Below are 19,742 nucleotides of genomic sequence, written 5' to 3' on the forward strand. Positions count from 1 at the left end.
TTCATTAATGTTGAATTCTCTGGCAGCTGCTCTATTCCCATGTTGTTGCAGTATATTAATGACTAACCTCGTATTGTGGATGGATTATCTCAGTTGTTCTCCTGACTGAAGTTTGGTCCGTTTACAGCATCCTGCCATGCAATTGCATTTGTCCCTAACCATCGGGAACCCTCACGTTAACTTTTATCGAGTGGGAAAAAGTTAGCGTTCATCCTCCAGCTTCACTGTTTATGTTATGCTAACATAGCTGTGTTGCTAGCGATCACGTAGCACATCATTATATACCAGCTAGTCCAACTTCAGTAACCCTACAAACGTCACTGCTGTTTAGTTTCCTGTCTTCATTTATGTTGGAAGTGATAGCAGAGCTGTACGTTTTATTTTGTTTCAGAAACCTCTCAGCGAGCTAACTTCCTGCTAACTTCTGACTCTGTTAAATTTAATAAATGTGAGTCTGCTTGTGGGTCCTTTTGTGCCTGCTGTACAGCCAGTTTATGACACTAAGCAAACACTTGAGAAACAAACTCACTGATATCTATCAGTCTGGAAAAGACTGCATTTCTAATGTGAACCACAGTGTGAAGCATTTTCCAGAAATTAAGAAAACCTCGGCCCGGGGCTCGGTCACTCTGGCACAGCTGGCTGCCGGCGGAGCTCATGGGCACGTCACTGCAACCCCCCCTGGCTTCTGCTCCGCGGCTGCTGAGTGACCCCTCATCTGGGACTCTCCTCAGCTCTTTCTGGGATAGTGGCGCGGCTGCCCCTCTGTTGGTCTTCCTTGGTCTCTTGTGTTCTGGGGGCCTCTGGATGTCTGGAGTTTTGATCTCCTCCATACCTGCTTCATGCCCTGGAGGTCGGGGCTGTGACCCCCCCACACCCTCTAGCAGATCGTTACATGAAGGAACCTTTTAAATACAAGTGCGTTCATGCTCACAGGTGTACACACGGGTGATCACACACACAAACTACACCCTTTTGAGCTCCTACCTCAAAGCACACTGTGCGCTGTCGATCTCACGTGCTGCACCATAATGTTTAATATTTAGTATTTACTGTCATATTCCCATATATCATTGTGATCTTGTTTATTACTCTTGTCTTCTTCTGCTTGCTTTCTTTTTTCTTTCTCAACAGGTGATCCAGGTGATCAATATGTATTTTTTTTTTTTTTTTTTTTGCTTATTCTGTTGGTCTTTGTTTTTTGCCCTTTTTCCCCGTCCCTCTTCTCAGGTTTTTTTTTTTTCTTTCCCTCTTTCTTTCTCCCCTTTCTTTCCACCAGTCAAGTCTGTCCCGTATTCAGCAAGTGAAAATAAAATAAACAATAAAAAGTGAATCAGATGGACCATTACGGCAAGGCTGGGATGGTCCATTTGGTAAAGTAAATCCGTTGGGCATCTTTCTTCGCCTTTAGACAATAAAAAAGAAAACCTGGAGTAATGGTGAACCTTCCCAGGACTCGCCTGCCAAAAACAATCCTAAAGCACTTCAAGTAGCTCACAACAGAAGTCAGTGCAACATCCAAAGAACAGCAGGCCACACTTTGCCTGATTGTTGAATCAGTCATGATGGATGTCAGTTCATTATTACGTTACCTCACCACAGCCATGTTTTTACTATTGTAACTATGACTACAAAGAGCCTTTTCACCTTACAGCAAACCAATGTTTTTGGGTGTGGCCCAATTCTGGTTTTGCCTTTGGTTCCACTCTCTGGCTCTAGCCACTGCTTCATACAGCTTGATTTATGGCTCCGCATGGATTTGGATATTATCCACGAATCAACATCATGTACAAGTAGAAAGACTGAAGCTGTTTCAAAGTGCAGGTATGTGAAGATGCTACTATGCTACTATACTTGTAGAGACCGTCCCCACGAGTTTGAAGACATTTTTGAGGCTCAAGATGTGTTTTTAGTGTTATTCGTTTTTAGTGTGTGTGTGTGTGTGTGTGTGTGTGTGTGTGTAGTGGAGTGCACAAATAAAATGTCAGTACATGTGAGAGTGACCATGAACATCATATTTTGATGAAGTGTCATAAAAGTGTTTCTAGTTGAAAAGTTTAGAGGTGGATTTGTTGTATCCCCCCCTCATGCAAAATAATGAATGTAAATGAAACTGATTTGACTTGTTTTGAATTGACCTCTGCACACACTCATACATTCATAGCTTTCATGTATTCATAGTCCTCTTGGAAATACCTTGCATATTCATTTTGCATGGAGACAAAGATAAAAAAGTCAATTCAGCTGCTGAATATCAACAGACTAAAGGACAAAACACGAAACATCCAGGGATGGAGAAAGTTCTGTTCATCATAGCCGCAACAGGCAAGTTGTCTGATTCTTCTAATTTTCTATTAAATGTAATATTTTTCCATTATTATTCCATTATTTCCATTATTATTATACTTACTTTTTGCATAACCCACTGTCATTGTTACACTGTCTTGTGTCTGTTCTGTCTGGTGTTGCACTGTTTTTTGCAGTTTTTGCACACTTGCACTTCATGTGGTCCTGTGTTGACTGTGATCATCTTGGAGGAACGTTGTCCCCCTGTACCACTGCACACGGCTGAAAACATAATAAAGCCACTTGACTTGACTTGTAGTCATTAAAAAGTCTCCCTTTGACAGTTTTTCACAAAACATAAAAATACACTTTTCAGTATTTTTTGCTTTTCTTTAATAATTACACCAAATAGTAATTATATAGAAATGTAATGTAACAGTGAAGCGAAAATGTTGAGACCACATTTAATCCAAATAGTTGCTTATATGCTGTTTTTACAGGCCTGTGTGCCGTCACTTCCAAACATTACTACCAGTTTGTTTATGAGCTGAAGAACTGGACTGAAGCGCTGAGTTACTGCAGAGACAAGTACACAGACCTGGCTGCTATAGACGACATGCAAGATGTGCAGACGCTGAACGACATGGTGGAACTGAGCAAAATGACCATCATGGAGAACGGCAATGTAAACTCAATTTTTTGTCTTTTTGAAACTAAACATACTGAACTATATTGAATGTGTTAGGGACAAAAGAAATATTTTTTAATGTGTATCTGCTCCTTAGATTGTTTTATGTACTTTAATAATGAAGGCTTGTAGAGTAAGGCCACCTTTGACTCACAAACTAAGAGCTCAGCCAAACTGAAAAACAGGAAGTTTTAGTGCACAGGCATATTAATAAATCAGACACAGAAAAGAGGAACTGAATAGGAGTTTCGCTTGTAATGAGACTGTGTGACGTGTAAAGTACCAAAATAAAACCTATATGAGGCACAGTTTATGATTCTAATGTTAGAGCTCTTGCAACCGGCGTTTGAGCTGTGCAGGGGTCTCTCTCTTTCGGAAGATGATTGAATAAAAAGAAATATAAATGTTTTAACACACTATGAGTCGGTTTTCTCTGTTCTATCATGGGGATAAAAGGATCGGGGTTTAATAAATGTTTTTACATTTTGTCAGATTTTCACTGCTTTCTGTTTCGATGTGGTTATGTACAGTTTGGTTGTGTTGATTGCTGGTTAGTGCACTCTAATGAATTCATCCATTATGTAGATCTACTCTGTGCTAAAGAGTGTTTTGACTCTTTGAACCAAACATACATGTAATATCCTCTCCGTCTGCAGTCATTAACACTAGATTGACTGCTGTTTTAAGAATTGTGTAAAAAATCTGCTAAAATAAAACCCCACCATCTCATACTCCATGATTTTTACTAAAAATGAATTATTTATCAAATAATAAATTTAGGACATGCGGTTTAAAAAGGAAAAAAAGGTTATGACCACTTACACCCAGAACTGCTGAAGACTTAATTCTGACTCCATAAAAATTCATGTTAATGCCTGATAAATGTGATTGAAAGATAAATATATCATGAAGTGTAGTCAGATAAAATCAGAATAATAAGTGAACGTGTGAGAGAGTGGGTCAGACAAAGTTGACCAGACTCACGTGGAACCAGGCAGCTGTGGAGAGAAGCAGGGAGACATAGCTGACAACCGCAGAGTCCAGAGTGTGGAGAAGTAATCTGAACAAATAAAGAATCTGCACTGAAGCTGCTACAGTATTTTTTTTTTAGAAATCTGTATTTATTTGCTTTGGCTGAATTGCATTTATCAATTTGAAAAATTAGTTAACAAAATGACCCCTCCTAGAAGTTCTTATGTAAAGATAGAAATTACTTCAGGAGAACCCATAAATGATTACATTTTTAAAATGTCTTCAAATATGTTCTTTCTTTGACAATAAAACTGTGATACATTATCATTTTTGCATAACACAGATTTATGTTTCTTACTTTCACTAGGTGAGTAGCATCCCATCCAGGGTTAGGGTTAGGATCTGTCTGCTAAAAATCTTTTTTGCTTGTACACATCAAAGAATTTAAAATTTACAAGCAAATAATTATTTTAGTGAATCTGATAAAAGCTCAGTAATTTTTTAAAACTCAATTACACAATTTTACAAAATATGAAATACCAAAATAAGATGTTCTGCCCTGAGACCTAACCTAGTTTCTTACTGATAATCTGACAGCCTAACTCATATATTTTATGTCTAATAAAAAATTATCGGTGCTTTCAGCGAGCCTGGATCGGGCTGTATGATGACATCAATGGCTGGAGGTGGTCAATGTCAGAAAACAGTGAGGCTGAGTTCAGAAACTGGTCACCTTGGCAACCAGATAACCTAATGAGTAAAGAATTCTGCGTACTGATGGTTGATGGACTGTGGTTTGATTATCCTTGTGAGAGTTTCTACAGATTTGTCTGCTCTGATAACAGAGGTGAGGATTTTCAACAAAGCAGGTCATGTTCTTAATTTTTGTTGCTGAACTTTGATTGACGTTTCAACAATGGCCTAATTGTTTAGACTTACAAATGCATTTATGGTTGTACACAGGACTTGAGTGTGGTCTGTTTTCAGGGTCGACTATGACATTTGTCTACATTGACAATCTCATGTCGTGGACGGAGGCCCAGAGCTACTGCAGACTTCATTACACAGACCTGGCCAGTGTGAGGAACATGACAGAGAACCAGAAGATAGATGAGGTGGTACCTGCAGGGGTGAAGGTGTGGATTGGCCTTTTCAGAGATTCCTGGAAGTGGACAAATGGAAGTACCTCCTCATTAAGATATTGGACAATTATTGAACCTAACAATCTGATGGGACACGAGTCTTGTGTGGCAGCAAACTTTTTACTAAATGCAAAATGGGAGGACTGGACCTGTGACTCCATGAAAGAATTTGTTTGCTACATCGGTAAGCCATGTGTCAGAAAGTCTTAGTCTGGCCTCTGATCCTGCTGCTGTCGGCCACAATTTGCAAAACGCATTCATATAAACAGAGATGGTTTTAGCTTAACATGTATGAAACGATTAGTAATCTGACACAATTAAAAGTTCTGTTAACCCAATCAATGACCAGATAATCATGATTTGATGGTTTGCTTTGTGCCCCGTTCTGTAAAGGGAAGATCTACCATTGTTGTACACAGACTCTTGGGTCATACATGATTTGACATTTTCTGCATTGCAGAAATTGCACTCAGATTTGTTTCATTGTAAGCAGTTGTTCCTGTTTCTTATGCAGCAGTAACTATGTAACTATTTTTCTTCTTGGTTATTGCAAAGCGCCTGTTTACAAGCAAGTGGTGAGAGTGAATCTGATAAACTCCAATCCTGATCTGACCCACCCTGACGTGATGGAAGCCATGCTGAACCACGTAAGTCATTACACATTTAAATGTATACTTATTAATAAACAACAAAGAGTCTGTCCAAGATCTCACTAAGTCTAACACAGGTCTGTGCTGGTGATGTGTACAGACACATACTAATACTAACCTACTGTATCTGCTTCAACACAATACTTATATACACCTTAATATACTTTTCTGAATATAAGCTTAAAGCAAGGTGATGATTCCTGCATTTGACTAAATGCAGCCTAAGTACCTTAGGCTGAGTCAGGGTTTGGGTTCTCAGTTAGAAAAGCAATATGTAAGAGCCATGAGTCTCAGTCTGTTTCATCCTGGCAGATGAAGCTGTGGGAAGTAATCCTTTGAGTACTGTGAAAATCAACAGTCCACAGTGTTCAAGCCAAAAGGTGATGCCTCGGGTTAGGACCATGATCCTGTTTGGTCTCTGGTTTGTAGTTTGTTGTAGTCCTGGGTTATCAGTAGCGGCTTTTGAGGGAGAGTTCGCCCAGGGCACCAAACAGGCTAGGACCGCCACTGCTGGTTATGAAAATTGGTCAGTATGACGCTTTCACAGAGCGATCTAAAAATAGTAATCAGAGTCTGAAAGATACAACAAAGAGCAGAAATAAGGGATTTTTTTAATGTCCGGAGTGATGAAACATCTTTCACATCTAATCTCTTGAACTTTATTAAATTCCTTTTCCTCTGGAGTTCATAACACTGAACTGTTGAAGTCAAATTACAATGTTGGTCATTTTTCATTAAAAACTAAGCGTGAACTAAGCTAACTATGAAAGACTGAGTGATGGACTGAGTGAGTGTTATTCAAGAAAGTACGTTTTTGTGTGTCTCAGATCAAACAGAAGCTGAAGGAGCAGGGAGTAAAGGGAGACATCAAACTGAGCTGGAGGAAGCAGTCAGATGGATCAGTCTTCCAAAAGGATGACGAGGAAATGAAGAAGAAGAGCATCGTCTGAAGGTTTCAGGCTCTATTGTGAAATATTATCATATTATTCTATACTTTGTGTGAATAACTCAAATAAAGCAAATCATTCAAATCTTATTTCAGATAACTTTATGAATAGAAAACTATAAAAAATTGGTGTGATTACTGTCACTGAGTAAGGCTTTACATAGTTTCAGATGTTAGTCATACCTTTTAACACTTAGACTTGAAGATACAGCAGGTTTGTTGGGTATTTGGTGATAGGACGCTCTGTAATTATAATATTTTTTGCAGCTCAGACCACTTTGATGAAATTGTGGTGGTAGGTCATCGTTTAATGTAAAGTGTCGTTTGCATTTTCTTTCTTTTGCTGTTTTCTTTTTGCTTGAGTTATTGATTTCAAATATTCAACTTTACGTATCTTTTCAACTAACCAAAGTCTTTATTTTAAAGTCTTGACTGACTGTTGCAACAAAGTGAGCTAAAGTGATTAAGCAATGGAAACGGCCTGTGTGCAAACATTAGATGCTCTTTGAATCAGACTGAATCAGCTGGATTTCTGTTTTATGTTTTACTCACATCAACTTTTAAGTAAATATTATGTGTGAGAATGTTGATGCTTATACAATTGTTTGAGAAGATAATAAAGAAGTGATCCAGTTTTTTTGTGTAACTTGTTATTCATTTGCATTGACTGTTGTTTAAAAAGGATGACACAAAAAATAAAGGCAACACTAACTATGGGATCATTAAGCATAATTTGGGGGGTGGGGGGGGAGACTCCCACAGGGCTTAAATCTGGGACTCTCCACCATTTGACCCTAGAACTGAAGAAGCTTCTCGGATGAGAGGTGAAACGTCTTCAAGCAACCTAAAGAAGTCCAGACGCTTTTTCTCCTTAGACAACTAACTTTGTGCTTCATTCACAGCAGACAGAGGAAGAAGGTCAAAACCCAAAGCAGAGGGACACAAAGACAGTTTGATCATCTACGATTCTTGTTCTTTTCTCTTTTCTTCTAATTTCTTAGAAAGCAGTACAGGCAATAGAAACATCCTTGTATTGATGCAGTTTGATGGAGGAAGTTAAAACCCAGAAAAGAGGCAAAAGTCTCATCTGACTCTCTGTTCACTCAGGTTGATTATGGTTTGTGTTGGTGTGTGTTCTGATGTAAGACTATTACTTTGTCTTCTTCAGCTGTTATAAACATTACATATTCGGGGGGGGGTTAAGTATTTTGCAGCTTCCTTGTTGCTTCCTGGAAATAAGGATTTCCATCAGTAAGTAGCACTGGAAGTTTATTTTAGGGACTATTTGCAGAAATGTAGAGGCAGAACATCCAGCCCCTTGACCCAGAGAAGACTTTAACCCTGGGCAGTGGTGGCATGCTTTACACCTTTGCATCAGACACTTTAAACTGGGTTTGGTGAAGTAAAGCTTGGTTGCAGCTGCGCCACCATGGAAACCTATTTCATGAAGCTCTCTACACATTGTTCTCACTAATCTGAAGGCTCGGAAAAAGTTTGGAGAAACTGTGCACTGGCACCACTACTGTGTTATAATACCACCAACAACTGACTGTTGAAAATGTAATAGCGAGGAACTTTCACGACTGGTGGCATCTTATGATGGAATTCACTGAGCTCCTCAGAGCGACTCATTCACAGTCGTCTTTTCTATTCTATTTCACAATAGAATAGAATAGAAAAGCCCTTTATTGTCACTTTACTTTGCAGGTATAAAATATAAATAGTACACCAGTACACCTGTGGCCATGGAAGTGACTGGAACACCTGAAGTCAATCATTTGGATGAGTGACTGAATACTTTTGACAATATAGACGCAGTGTTCAAAATAACATGCTCTAACAATATGTTGCAGTATGACAGTAAATGTGACACACAAGCCCATCATAGTTTATGTTGACCTCAGTGATAAGAGCTTTATTCACTAGCAGACTAGCCCAGGGAGACTGTCACAGGGAAGTGCAAAACTCTGCCCCGCTGACCTGATGTGACCAGCTGGACAGCACGGTATACCCTGCTTGTTTGACCTTTCACCCTATGACAGCTCAGGGTGCTCCAGAAGCCTTTGCATGGCTGAATGGGAATTAATCGGTCAAGTAATTTATAGGCCATTGTTCATGCTGCTTACAAAACATAGCACTATGTAGCATGTGATAAAAGTGTGATATAGCATCCTTTAAAAGCAGAGCTGAAGAAGGATTTAGTGAAGAATTTTTTTAATTGCTATTCAAAAGTGTTTTTCTGTGTGTGTGTGTGTGTGTGTGTGTGTGTGTGTGTGTGTCAGCTCAAACACAAGATGAAGCACAAGAGTGACATTGATAGGTTTGTAGCTTGAACCTATTCGCTGGAACATTGAAGACAATGTAATTACACAGCAAGCAAGACACGAGTAGGCAACGCTCTTTATGTTTTACGTGCACGGGAGAGAACCGGACAAACGCCGTTCCTTCGCTTGACCCCAGTTGCTCTCGTCCACTCTCCCGTAACACTGCTCTTTTATTGTGGTTACATGAATATGCATAGGTTCATTAACATATGACATCTTACATAGGTATACATGTGAACAAAGAATACCCTGTGTGTGTGTGTGTGTGTGTGTGTGTGTGTGTGTTTATGTGTGTGTGTGGGGTCAAAGCATGACCCCATAAAGACTTCCCTAAACCTGCTGGCCTGGAAGTCCAGCAGTTCATCTAAACAAAAGGCACTTAGACTAAAACAGATATAGATATGTTTATCCTACCATAAAACAATAAGACAAGGTACGACCTCTCCCATGCTCCCAGAGTGTGGCTGTGAAAACCAGAGTGCTCTGGAATGCACACAAAGTTTGCAGACTATTAAGGATCAAACCTCTACCATTCTACAACTGATTATAAAACTCTAAGAATATATAAGTAGATCTTTCTAAGCATAAATGACAATCAACAATACAAAAACCTAACAGACATCAACATTTAAAAGAAGTCTGGACTTCTTATTTTGCTGCATAACTGAATCTGAACTGAAGTTTGTCATTTTCTTCTCGTTGATGTTTCTCTAAAAAAGGTTACATAAGTGCAAATGATCTTTTAATGGCCTTTGATGACCTTTGATACCAGTTTTCATTTTTGTCATAAAACAGGAAGGAAACTCTTTTAGCTTATCAAACAAATGTGTTAGCTTTGCATTCCCCCGTTCCTACTATTGTACGACTTGCAGCAGCTGTCTTTTCTGGCCTTTTACCTTGTAGCGAGACTTCAAGGAGATTTTCTTCCTCAAAAAGATCTTTGAGGATTTTAGCATCAGCGTCAGTATCCCTAAGATCTGGCCTAATGCAGCAGAGTCAGTAGTAGTTGTTCCAGTTGACTTTTGTAGTTTTGAGTTCTAGTTTTGCATCTCAGTTATTTGCAAAAGGAGTCGACACATCTAAGAATATAAACTAGCAAAAAAAGAAAAACACACAATAGAAGAAAAACTTCAACCTAAACAAAATAAAGTCAAGATACACTCAGAATACATTTAATTTAAGGATATTTAGTATTTATGTACATTTCTTCAGTTTTTCCAGTCAAAGTGTTAAAGTTGCTTTCATCCCGTGTTCTGGGAATCTGAGGACACTGTTTTACATACTTTTGATGCCCCTGTGATGCAAATTTCGTCTCTGTGATGTTGAACAGTAATCAGTCAAACATGCATGACTTGTTTTGATTTGACTTCCATCCATTTCCTGCAAGGAAAATATTTTGCATTCTAATTTTGCATGAGGGCAACGATGTCACTGAATTACAAGCATTATACCTGTTTAAGGTATTTCTTTTCCAACTTGGACGGGCCAGAGTATGCTTGTAGTTACACAAGTTTAATTTTTTAACACCACCGTTTCTACTAATTACAAGCAGGTACATCCATACGTGCAAATGGGGAAATCGCATGATCTATTGTTTTCTTTGGATTGTGAACACTGACTGAATGAACACTACTTCTGCTTCAGCAGCAGGGTTACTGAGTGTCACTGCTGGATGACTGAGGTTAAACTCTCTTTAACACTGACACAGGGACTTGGATCCCGATTCATTATGTATTCAATAAGAACGGAAACTAGTGAATGACACAAAAAACTCATAGTGAAAGTGTTTAGTGAGGTCACAGATGGGGTCATGAACTTATATACAGTCAGACCATCGCTGTGTCAGGCAACAGTTCTACAAAAATGCTTTCACACATATGAAACCCTGACATGTGAGTGTTCCTGTCCAGCAGGACTCATTCGTCTTGTAAATGGCATAATCGTAAAAAAAAAAAGAAAAGAAAAAAGAAATCAGCTTCTTCTTTCATTTATTGTCTTTTATTATGGTTATCATCATCATCAGCTTCACTGATTTTGACTGGGATATATTCCTTAAATAATAGCTGGGCTGTCTGCAGACTGAATAATAACTGAAGACGATGTTATTGGTCTATGAAGACTATTATGTTTATTTATGTGTGTTTAGAACAAACACACAGCTCAGCACTCAACAGACACAAAATGCTCTGAGAAACTCACCTTCACGTTTCTGTAATAACTTTTATGTTCACTACAACCTTCCTCTTTATCTTATACAGAGACACAATCAACAGTAAGGATGCGCACACACACACACACACACACACACACACACACACACACACACACACACACACACACACACACAACCAGAGGTAAGAAGAAGTCTGAACAATCTGATGCAGGTTTGGAGAATCCTGGAGTGAAACTGTGACTCTGTGTCGTTGTCAGGTGGACTTTAAGCTGTGAAAGTTAATACTTCCTTATCCCATTTCACCTCTGTGCATCCAGATGGGAAATTTCATAAAGCATGCACAGTGTTTGTTGCTTTACCATGTCGGCATGTTTCACAGACGCAAGCTGCTTTGCAACCCACCTATATCCCACCTCCTGCTCCTAGATTTAGGATAAGTTGATGAAGATGGTGTGGAGATGATCAGGGTAAAACTCTGTGTAGTTGTTTGTGCTGTGGAGGCTGAAGAAACAAAATAAAAATCCACTTATAGAACTGATTCTGATCCAGGTCAATACATAATGTTGTTTAGGTAATTCTGCCTCTATGATCATTGAACATTTTAATAAATCAAGCATAATGTGTGGTAGGTTGGAAAATGCTACATGTCCAGTTTACAGAAACAAACAAAAACAATTTATACATTAATGTTATTATGATTATACTTTATTAGATCAGTAGCCAGTGCTCTTATGTTGCTGTGGACCCATGAGAGAAATAACTACAGATTCAGGCATGTGCAGCTCAGAAACCATGGATGGCTTTGAAGAGCCACTTGAGGTGAACAGAGTTCACTTTTGCAATATTTCTTATTTATAGAGGGCAGTATTTTACAGCTTTGATGATTTGTAGATAAAAGAAAACAGTGGTCCAAAATCACTGTGCATCATTAAAGAGTACAATCCATGGAGGATTTTCATTTTGAATTTGATCTTGTTGGAGAAAACGTCAAACATGTGTTCCTCTTTACGCTTTCCCTGACGTTTACTTCCTCTTTCATTTGGTCTTTCTTTTTTTATTTTATATTTTTTTAACTGAAGACAGTCACAGCGTGTGTGTGTGTGTGTGTGTGTGTGTGTGTGTGTGTGTGTGTGTGTGTGTCACATGTATACCATGTTTACATATCTTTGTGGGGACCAAGAGCCCTTATGGATACCAAAATCCTGGTCCCCACAAGTTTGAAGGCCTTTTTGAGGCTCAAAATGTGGTTTCATTGTCAGGGTTACAGTTAGGTTTGGCTTGGTTTAGGATTGGGAAAGCATTATGTCAATTAGATTAGTTTTTGTCGATATAAAATGCCAGTTTAAAACACCTGATGCATAAGTAATCATAGAAATTTTGAAATCAAACATTTTGAAGAAAAGAAAGTGAGAAAACTGGAAGTTCACTGTATGTCCGCACCTTTTTCCGGTTAACTGGACCTGAGAAAACCGAAACTCACTTTCTCTTTTGTAAGTGGCGTTGTCTATTCTAAATTCTGTCAATTCTTCATATGATTTGAATGTTGGAAAAAGTGATTTCACAACATCATTTTTTAAAACTTCTTTTTTAAAGAGAAAGAAGTGAAACTCTTGAGCTGAACAATCACTTCTTCAGTTGTCTTAGTTCAGAGGTTCCCAAAGTGTGGGGCCCGCCCCCCGGTATGAAAAGGAAAAAAAAAGAGCGCTTGGACACTGTGGACAGGTTTTTGACGGGGCTCCCACACAAACGCAAAGCAGGAGATGAAGCATCGCCAAATATGTTTCCAAACCAACTTCCTTCCAAGCCAAAGACAGGAAAATATGGTGAAGCATATCTTCCCTTTGGCTTCACCTGCACAAGTGCCAAGGTAGGTCTCCCCTGCAAAATTAGTTTCCCTGCGTCGGGAGCAGCGCTGGGCTCTCCAAATCACGGACAAACAGGATCCCATATTCTTTATTTTTAGTTCACAAACACTTCTTGTAATCACTAACTACTCCTGACATTTTGGACGTGTTAGCTCTTTATGCAGTAAAGTTACAGTGGGATACAAATAATATCAGGCTGATCCTGCCGTAATTTGTTCCCCCTGTTCAAATCACGGACAAACAGTATCCCACAGCTGTTTATGTTTATGAACCCATTTTGCACAGAGAGGCATTTTTTGTATTGACAGTAATGTTGAATATTATTACACAGGAAAAAAAAACAACTATATGTAAAATAATCACACCGTGACGCCTCTGCCTTTCTAAATGGAGGGACAGTAACTGCGTGTAAAACCTGAAGATACTCAGATTAACAGTAACAGTATTTTGTCTCTATCTGCCATTCTGCAATTCATCTCATGTAAACAATAACGTGGCGCACAGCGTGACGTGAAAAAAGGCACATACCTTTGACGTTGCGTGACGAACTCTGTAATCCTCGTCCACACGTAAACGCAAAAAAGGAGTTTTAAATAATCTCCGTTTTCGGTGAATCGCAACGCCATTTACGTGTTGAGGAAAAGCCCAAACGCATAGAAACAGCTGCGTTTTCAAAAATACCGTGTAGGTGTGGACGCAGCGTAAAAGAGTTAGTAGTATATTTTATTACTACCTGTAATTTATTGCCGTTTACTTGTATTTGCTTAATCGTTTACTAAATTTTTGAGGTGTGAAATGAAGCGCAATGGTGTAAAATATGTGTGTGTGTGTTTAGGTGTGTGTGTGTGTGGAGGGGGGGGGGGGGGGGGGGGCGCGAACATTTTTCTTGTAAAACAAAGGGGGGCCTGGCAAAAAAAGTTTGGGAACCACTTAGTTCAATAAGGAGAGATCATTAGAAAGAAGGAATATGATTTACGGGTGAACAGAATTTAGATAGACGTGTTTGGTGGTTAGGCTCCGATGGAGCGTCTTGGTGGAACCGAACTAGACCTTCAGCTCATCCATCGACTGTTCATCATCATCAAGCCTCATCAGAAATGGTCTCAGTGGAAGCGTGACTATCAAGAAGCCTTTCTTAAGGATGGAAAAGTGGGAGAAAAGGCTGAGATATGCCAAATTACACATGAACTGGCCTGAAAATCAGTTGGAACAGGTTTTAGGAGTGATGAATCCAAATTTTTCATTTCAGACAGGAGGACAGGGGACACCTTAAAGATGGCTATGAGAGTCTACCGCCATCTTTAAAACATGTCACTTTGAGTTTATGTTAGTGGAACAAAAACATTACAAGATAAATAAAGTCAACATAACTGGCATCAAACACCATTCTTTCAGCCCTATTAAAGAGCTGCATCAGTCTAATTGTGCTAAAAAATAATGCAAAAACTTTAGTTTGAACAATTCTTAAATCAGCCACAAGATGGCTCTCCAACACAAGGAAACAAGTGTTGCTATTCAGGCAGTCAGTAGTAAGGCCTCCATTTACAGTTTTTTCTGATGGCTTGAGCACATTTTTGTAACTATTGGCAATTTTTGCAAAACTCTACACACAAATAAGAAAATTCTTCACCCAATCAGCAAAACATTGCAGTTTTCTTGCAAAAGCTAATAAACCTTGCTTAACTCTCCAAACCTTCGTAAAAATGGTATTTTCGTATTAAACAGTTAACACAAGCCATCACATTACAGTTTTTTCTGAATGCTTAAACCCTAACTGTGATTCTTAGAGCACAATTTTTAAAACTATTATTACTTATAGCAAAACCACTCACTGAGTTTGCCAAACTAAAAGCACAAACACTGCTTTGCACTCAGTTTGCCATTTTGTAACACACACTTTGCAAACCTGTAGCTACAATCCACTGCACAGCACTCTTTTTGCAGAACTGTAAACACAACTCACTGCTTTACACTCAATTTCCAAATGATCAACGCACTCCTAGCAAAACTATACATATTTAAGGCCATTATTTACACTATTTTGCCAACTGTCTGGCACACTGTCACATGTGACAACTGTTTTAGATAATTAGTTCACTTTGCAATCAGCCTAAGCACTATGAATAAGCTACAGGTAAGCTGTGATGTTTTTAACGAACACCTTTTTATTGCATGTAATGCACAGACACACCAACAGAGGGCAGTAATATCCCTTCAACGTACATTGTAAAATTACTATTACAACACTCCCACTTAATTTTAACATGGAGTTCACTTACTAGACTGCCATTGCTTATTTCTTTCCAAAAAAAAAAAACCAAAAAACCAAAATGCACCTATATCACAGTGTTACTAGAAAATAAACATTCTCTCTCTTGGTTTGAACTTACAAAAAAAATGTACTGTGTCCATCATAGACAAAACCATTATTCTACATTACAGTTATATGCTTGACATCTTAACATAAGCATGGCATGTTAAGCATATGATAACTTTTTTTAAACTGAACACAGTCCAATTTTCTCTCTGAGATACTCAAACTTTTGTCTAGGCAGTGGTTTGGTTAAGATGTCAGCCTTCATGTTTTCTGTACAGCAATACTTCAGCTGGATTTGTCCATTTTGCACACATTCACGAATGTAGTGGTAACGAATGTCTATGTGCTTTGTTCTTGCATGATCAACTGGATTTTTTGCGATTGCAATTGCTCCTTGATTGTCCTCCAGGATCACTGTTGCTGTGGTCTCCATTCCAAGCTCAGTTAGTAGTCGTCTTAACCAAACTCCTTCTTGTGCGGCTTGGCTCAAAGCAATATACTCAGCCTCTGCAGTTGAAAGTGCAACTGTTGCTTGTTTCTTGCTAAGCCAACTAACTGCACCTCCTGCAAGTAGAAAGATGTTTCCAGTTGTAGAACGTCGATCGTCCTGATCACCTGTCCAATCAGCATCTGAATACCCAACCAAGGTTCCTGTTTCTGTCCTTTGATATTTGAGTCCCAGGTTTAGAGTTCCTTTCAAATATCTCAGGATTCTTTTCACAGCTGTCAGGTGTGTAGTGTTTGGGTTTGCATTGAATCTTGACACCACACTCATTGCTTGTGCTATATCTGGTCGTGTGGCCGTGGCAGCATACAATAAACTTCCAACCATTGACTGATACATGCTTGGGTTTACAGGTTGACTGACATCATCACTCTTTCTTAATTTGACATTTGTGTCAGCTGGAGTTGCTACTGGATTGGCACTGTCCATTCCATACTTTTGTAGTATGTTTTCAATATACTGTCTCTGATGAAGCACAACATGGTTTTTGGCCTTGTCTTGGACCACTGAGATGCCCAGAATGTAGGATAGCTCACCCATGTCCTTCATTTTGTAGTGTTTCTTCAGAGTGTCCTTTAAGTTCTTCATGCTCTCTGCTGATTCTGTAATCAAAATCAGATCATCAACATACACACCCAATATTTCCAACTCCTGACCTGTTCTACCAAACACACACTGATCTGAAGTACTCTGTGTAAAACCAATGCTTTTCATGAACTCTGTAAAAGCTTTGCTCCAGCAACGTGGAGACTGCTTCAGTCCATATATTGACTTGATTAGTTTGCACACTAGATGTTCCTGCCCAGGTTTGATGTAACCCTCTGGCTGCTCCATGCAGATTTCCTCTTCCAGGTGTCCATTCAAGAATGCAGTCACAACATCAATTTGATGCACATTCAGGTTGTTTTGCACAGTTAATGTTAACAATGTACGAATTGAACCAAATCGTACAACTGGAGAGAATGTTTCATCATAGTCTGCACCATAAATCTGTGAATAGCCTTTAGCAACAAGTCTGCACTTGTATCTTTCCACTTGTCCATCACTGTGATGCTTAACTTTAAAGACCCATTTTGATCCAACTGCTTTGTGATACTTTGGTAGATCCACTAAATCCCATGTGCCATTTTCCAGCAGTGACTCATGTTCCAAATCAGCTGCTTCTTTCTACTCCTTTGCATTTGGACTTGACATAGCCTCTTCCAGTGTATTTGGTTCTGTGACACAACAGAGGTTTGCATAATGGTCAACTGTAACTACGTCAGCAAACTCCTCAAATCCATATCTCTTTGGAGGTCTTCTGTTCCACTGATCTGCTTTTGCAGCCTCACCGGCGACAGTCTCCTCAGTACTTGTTTGTCTTTCACCTGTGTGTAGTGTCACCTCATTCCCCAAACAGAGATCATTTTCACTTTGTTTGCATTTAAACTCTGTTTCATTGAAGACCACATCTCGTCGAATCAGTATTTTTCCTTTTTCCTCATCCCACAGTCGGTAGCCTTTCGCATTGGTTGCATATTCCAGAAAACAAACTTTCACTGCCTTTTTGTCCAGCTTCTTTCTCTCTGTGTCTGGAACATGAGCATAAGCAACACATCCAAATACTTTCATATGGCTAATGTCTGGTTTTCTTCCATACCATCTCTGATAGGGTGTTTCATTCTTTAAAGCAGATGTTGGGAGCCTATTCTGTATGTAAGCTGCAGTAGCAACAGCTTCTGCCCAGAATGTGTTTGGCAACTTTGCATGTGACAGCATACTTCTAGCTGATTCCACTACAGTTCTGTTTTTTCTCTCTGCAACACCATTTTGCTGCGGTGTATGTGGTACAGTCATTTCACGATGGATGCCTTGAGCTTTCAAATATTCTTGAAAGTCTTTAGATGTGTATTCCCCACCATTGTCAGTTCTGAGTCTTATTACTCCCTGTCCACATTCATTTGAGAAGGTTCTTTCAAACTCTTTGAACTTGCTCAGGACTTCTGTTTTTTCTCTTATGAAATACACTTTACAACATCTGGAGTAGTCATCAATGAAAGTTACAAAGTGCTTTTTTCCTCCTAGTGACTCAGTTTGGAAAGGACCACAAACGTCACTATGCACTAATTGCAACTTGCGTTTTGATCATATTTCACTGATTTGTAAAGCTTTCTTGATAATTTGCCCTCAACACAAGCTTCACAAAAAATGTCCTCCTCTTCATTTGTAAAGCTAACTCCTTTGACCAAGTTTTTGACTTTTTTCAGATTTGTAGTGTGACCTAGGCTCTGATGCCACATAGTTGCTGGAACTGATGCAGTTGACATGACAAGTTGTGCAGTTTCTCTCGATATCCAGCTGGTACAATCCATCAGATCTTTGTGTTCCCATCCATGGAGAGCTCCATTCTTTCCTCTTATGTAGCAATGAGTCCTTTTGAACTTCACTGTAGCTGTGTCCCAAAACGTCGGCTGCATCCTTCGGAGGACCCGGCCTTCGCGGTCTACGTGGGCCGGGTCCTTCGAAGACCGAGAAGGCCGGAAGTGCGAGGCTGTGAAATGGGACGGTCTAGCCTTCAGATTTGCGTCACCGCTGTCTCGGTGGAGTTTAATAAACTTGGCCGTCTGCTCCTTGCTATCTAAAATATAACAGGACACTGGTGTAAATTCTCGACCGTCTCACACTTCGGTTTAATCAGTTTTCTGTTTGACGTTTATTCAGCTGTGTGAAAATCCCGGAAGAACCCACCCGATGGATTAATAAAGTTTTATTTAATCTAATAATCTAATAACTTTGATCTCAGCCAAACCGATTTACTCCGGAACAAATAAAACACCGAAAAAAGGCAAACAATTACATTTTTAAGTTATCCGAGTGACTTATATATCATGTTTAACCCGAGTAGCGAAAGAGCGGGGGTCTGAAAACGATGAAGCCGGGAGTCTGCTGCTCTCGCCGGCTCGAGCGACCAATTGAACCCCCCAGCTTGCTATCGAGCGGTTGGGTAACAGACGTCTCCGAAAACGTCGGCACACTTTTGCAAATATGCGATGTCTTGATAAATCAAGCAGATATTTGAAGTTTACACAGCTACTTTCTCGCCTGAAAATATGTTAAAAGTTTATTTTGTGACCCAGAAAGATTCATAAGAGTAATTTTAAAACTTAGTAGCGGCCGCCATTGTTGGTAGCTGAAATTTGGCTGGGTCACGCTATGAATTCTGGGATATGGTGGGCCACGAAGGACACACCGGACCCATCCTTCAAATTCGGGGAAATGAAGGACGCATTTGTCGGCCGCATTTGAAGGAGTCGACGAATTGGGACAGCCTTCGTCGCCTGGCTGTGACGTAATCGGCCTTCAAATGCGGCCTCCGGAGGATGCAGCCGACGTTTTGGGACACAGCTTGTGTTTCCCTTCTTGGCAGCAGCTCCCACTGAAAAAAGGTTCATAGATAATTTGGGAACATACAGCACATCATACATTGTGACATCTTTTCCATCACTAACTCTGAATGACATTTTCATTGTTATGTTGCCCAGACCTAAAGCCTCAACTACTCTGCCATCACCGAGTTTCACCGTTTGTGGTTCTGAAAACTCTTGGTAGTTTTGTAGTGCTTCTTTTTTCCATGTCATGTGTTTTGACGCTGCTGAATCAATTAACCATTCTTCTTGTTGTGCATCACTTTTACATGACTCGTTTACAACAAAGGCTCCCTCATATGAGTCCTCTTTGTCCTTATACACCACGCTTTTAGCCTTGTGGGCTTTATATTTCTGTTTAATGCTTGGACAATCATGCTTGATATGTCCTTCCTTCCCGCATTTGTAACATCTCCATGAGTCGGAGCTGTTTGCTCCCACTGTTTTTGATCCACTCTGCTCATTTCTAT

General features: G+C 39.5%; 1 protein-coding gene across 1 annotated transcript in view; it reads left to right on the top strand.

Moving 5' to 3' along the window:
- The window catches only part of LOC109196138 (uncharacterized), a 64,838-nt gene extending 58,096 nt beyond the window's left edge, over window positions 1–6,742 (top strand). The window contains exons 5-10 of the mRNA XM_019349449.2: window positions 2,262–2,325; window positions 2,787–2,971; window positions 4,592–4,793; window positions 4,934–5,272; window positions 5,644–5,735; window positions 6,566–6,742. Coding sequence (XP_019204994.1) covers window positions 2,262–2,325; window positions 2,787–2,971; window positions 4,592–4,793; window positions 4,934–5,272; window positions 5,644–5,735; window positions 6,566–6,688 — 1,005 coding nt within the window. The 3' untranslated portion in view covers window positions 6,689–6,742. The remainder of the gene's footprint in view (window positions 1–2,261; window positions 2,326–2,786; window positions 2,972–4,591; window positions 4,794–4,933; window positions 5,273–5,643; window positions 5,736–6,565) is intronic.
- Window positions 6,743–19,742: the final 13,000 nt, after the last annotated feature.

This window comes from Oreochromis niloticus, linkage group LG20 (assembly GCF_001858045.2).
Source record: "Oreochromis niloticus isolate F11D_XX linkage group LG20, O_niloticus_UMD_NMBU, whole genome shotgun sequence".
Lineage (NCBI taxonomy): Eukaryota > Metazoa > Chordata > Actinopteri > Cichliformes > Cichlidae > Oreochromis > Oreochromis niloticus.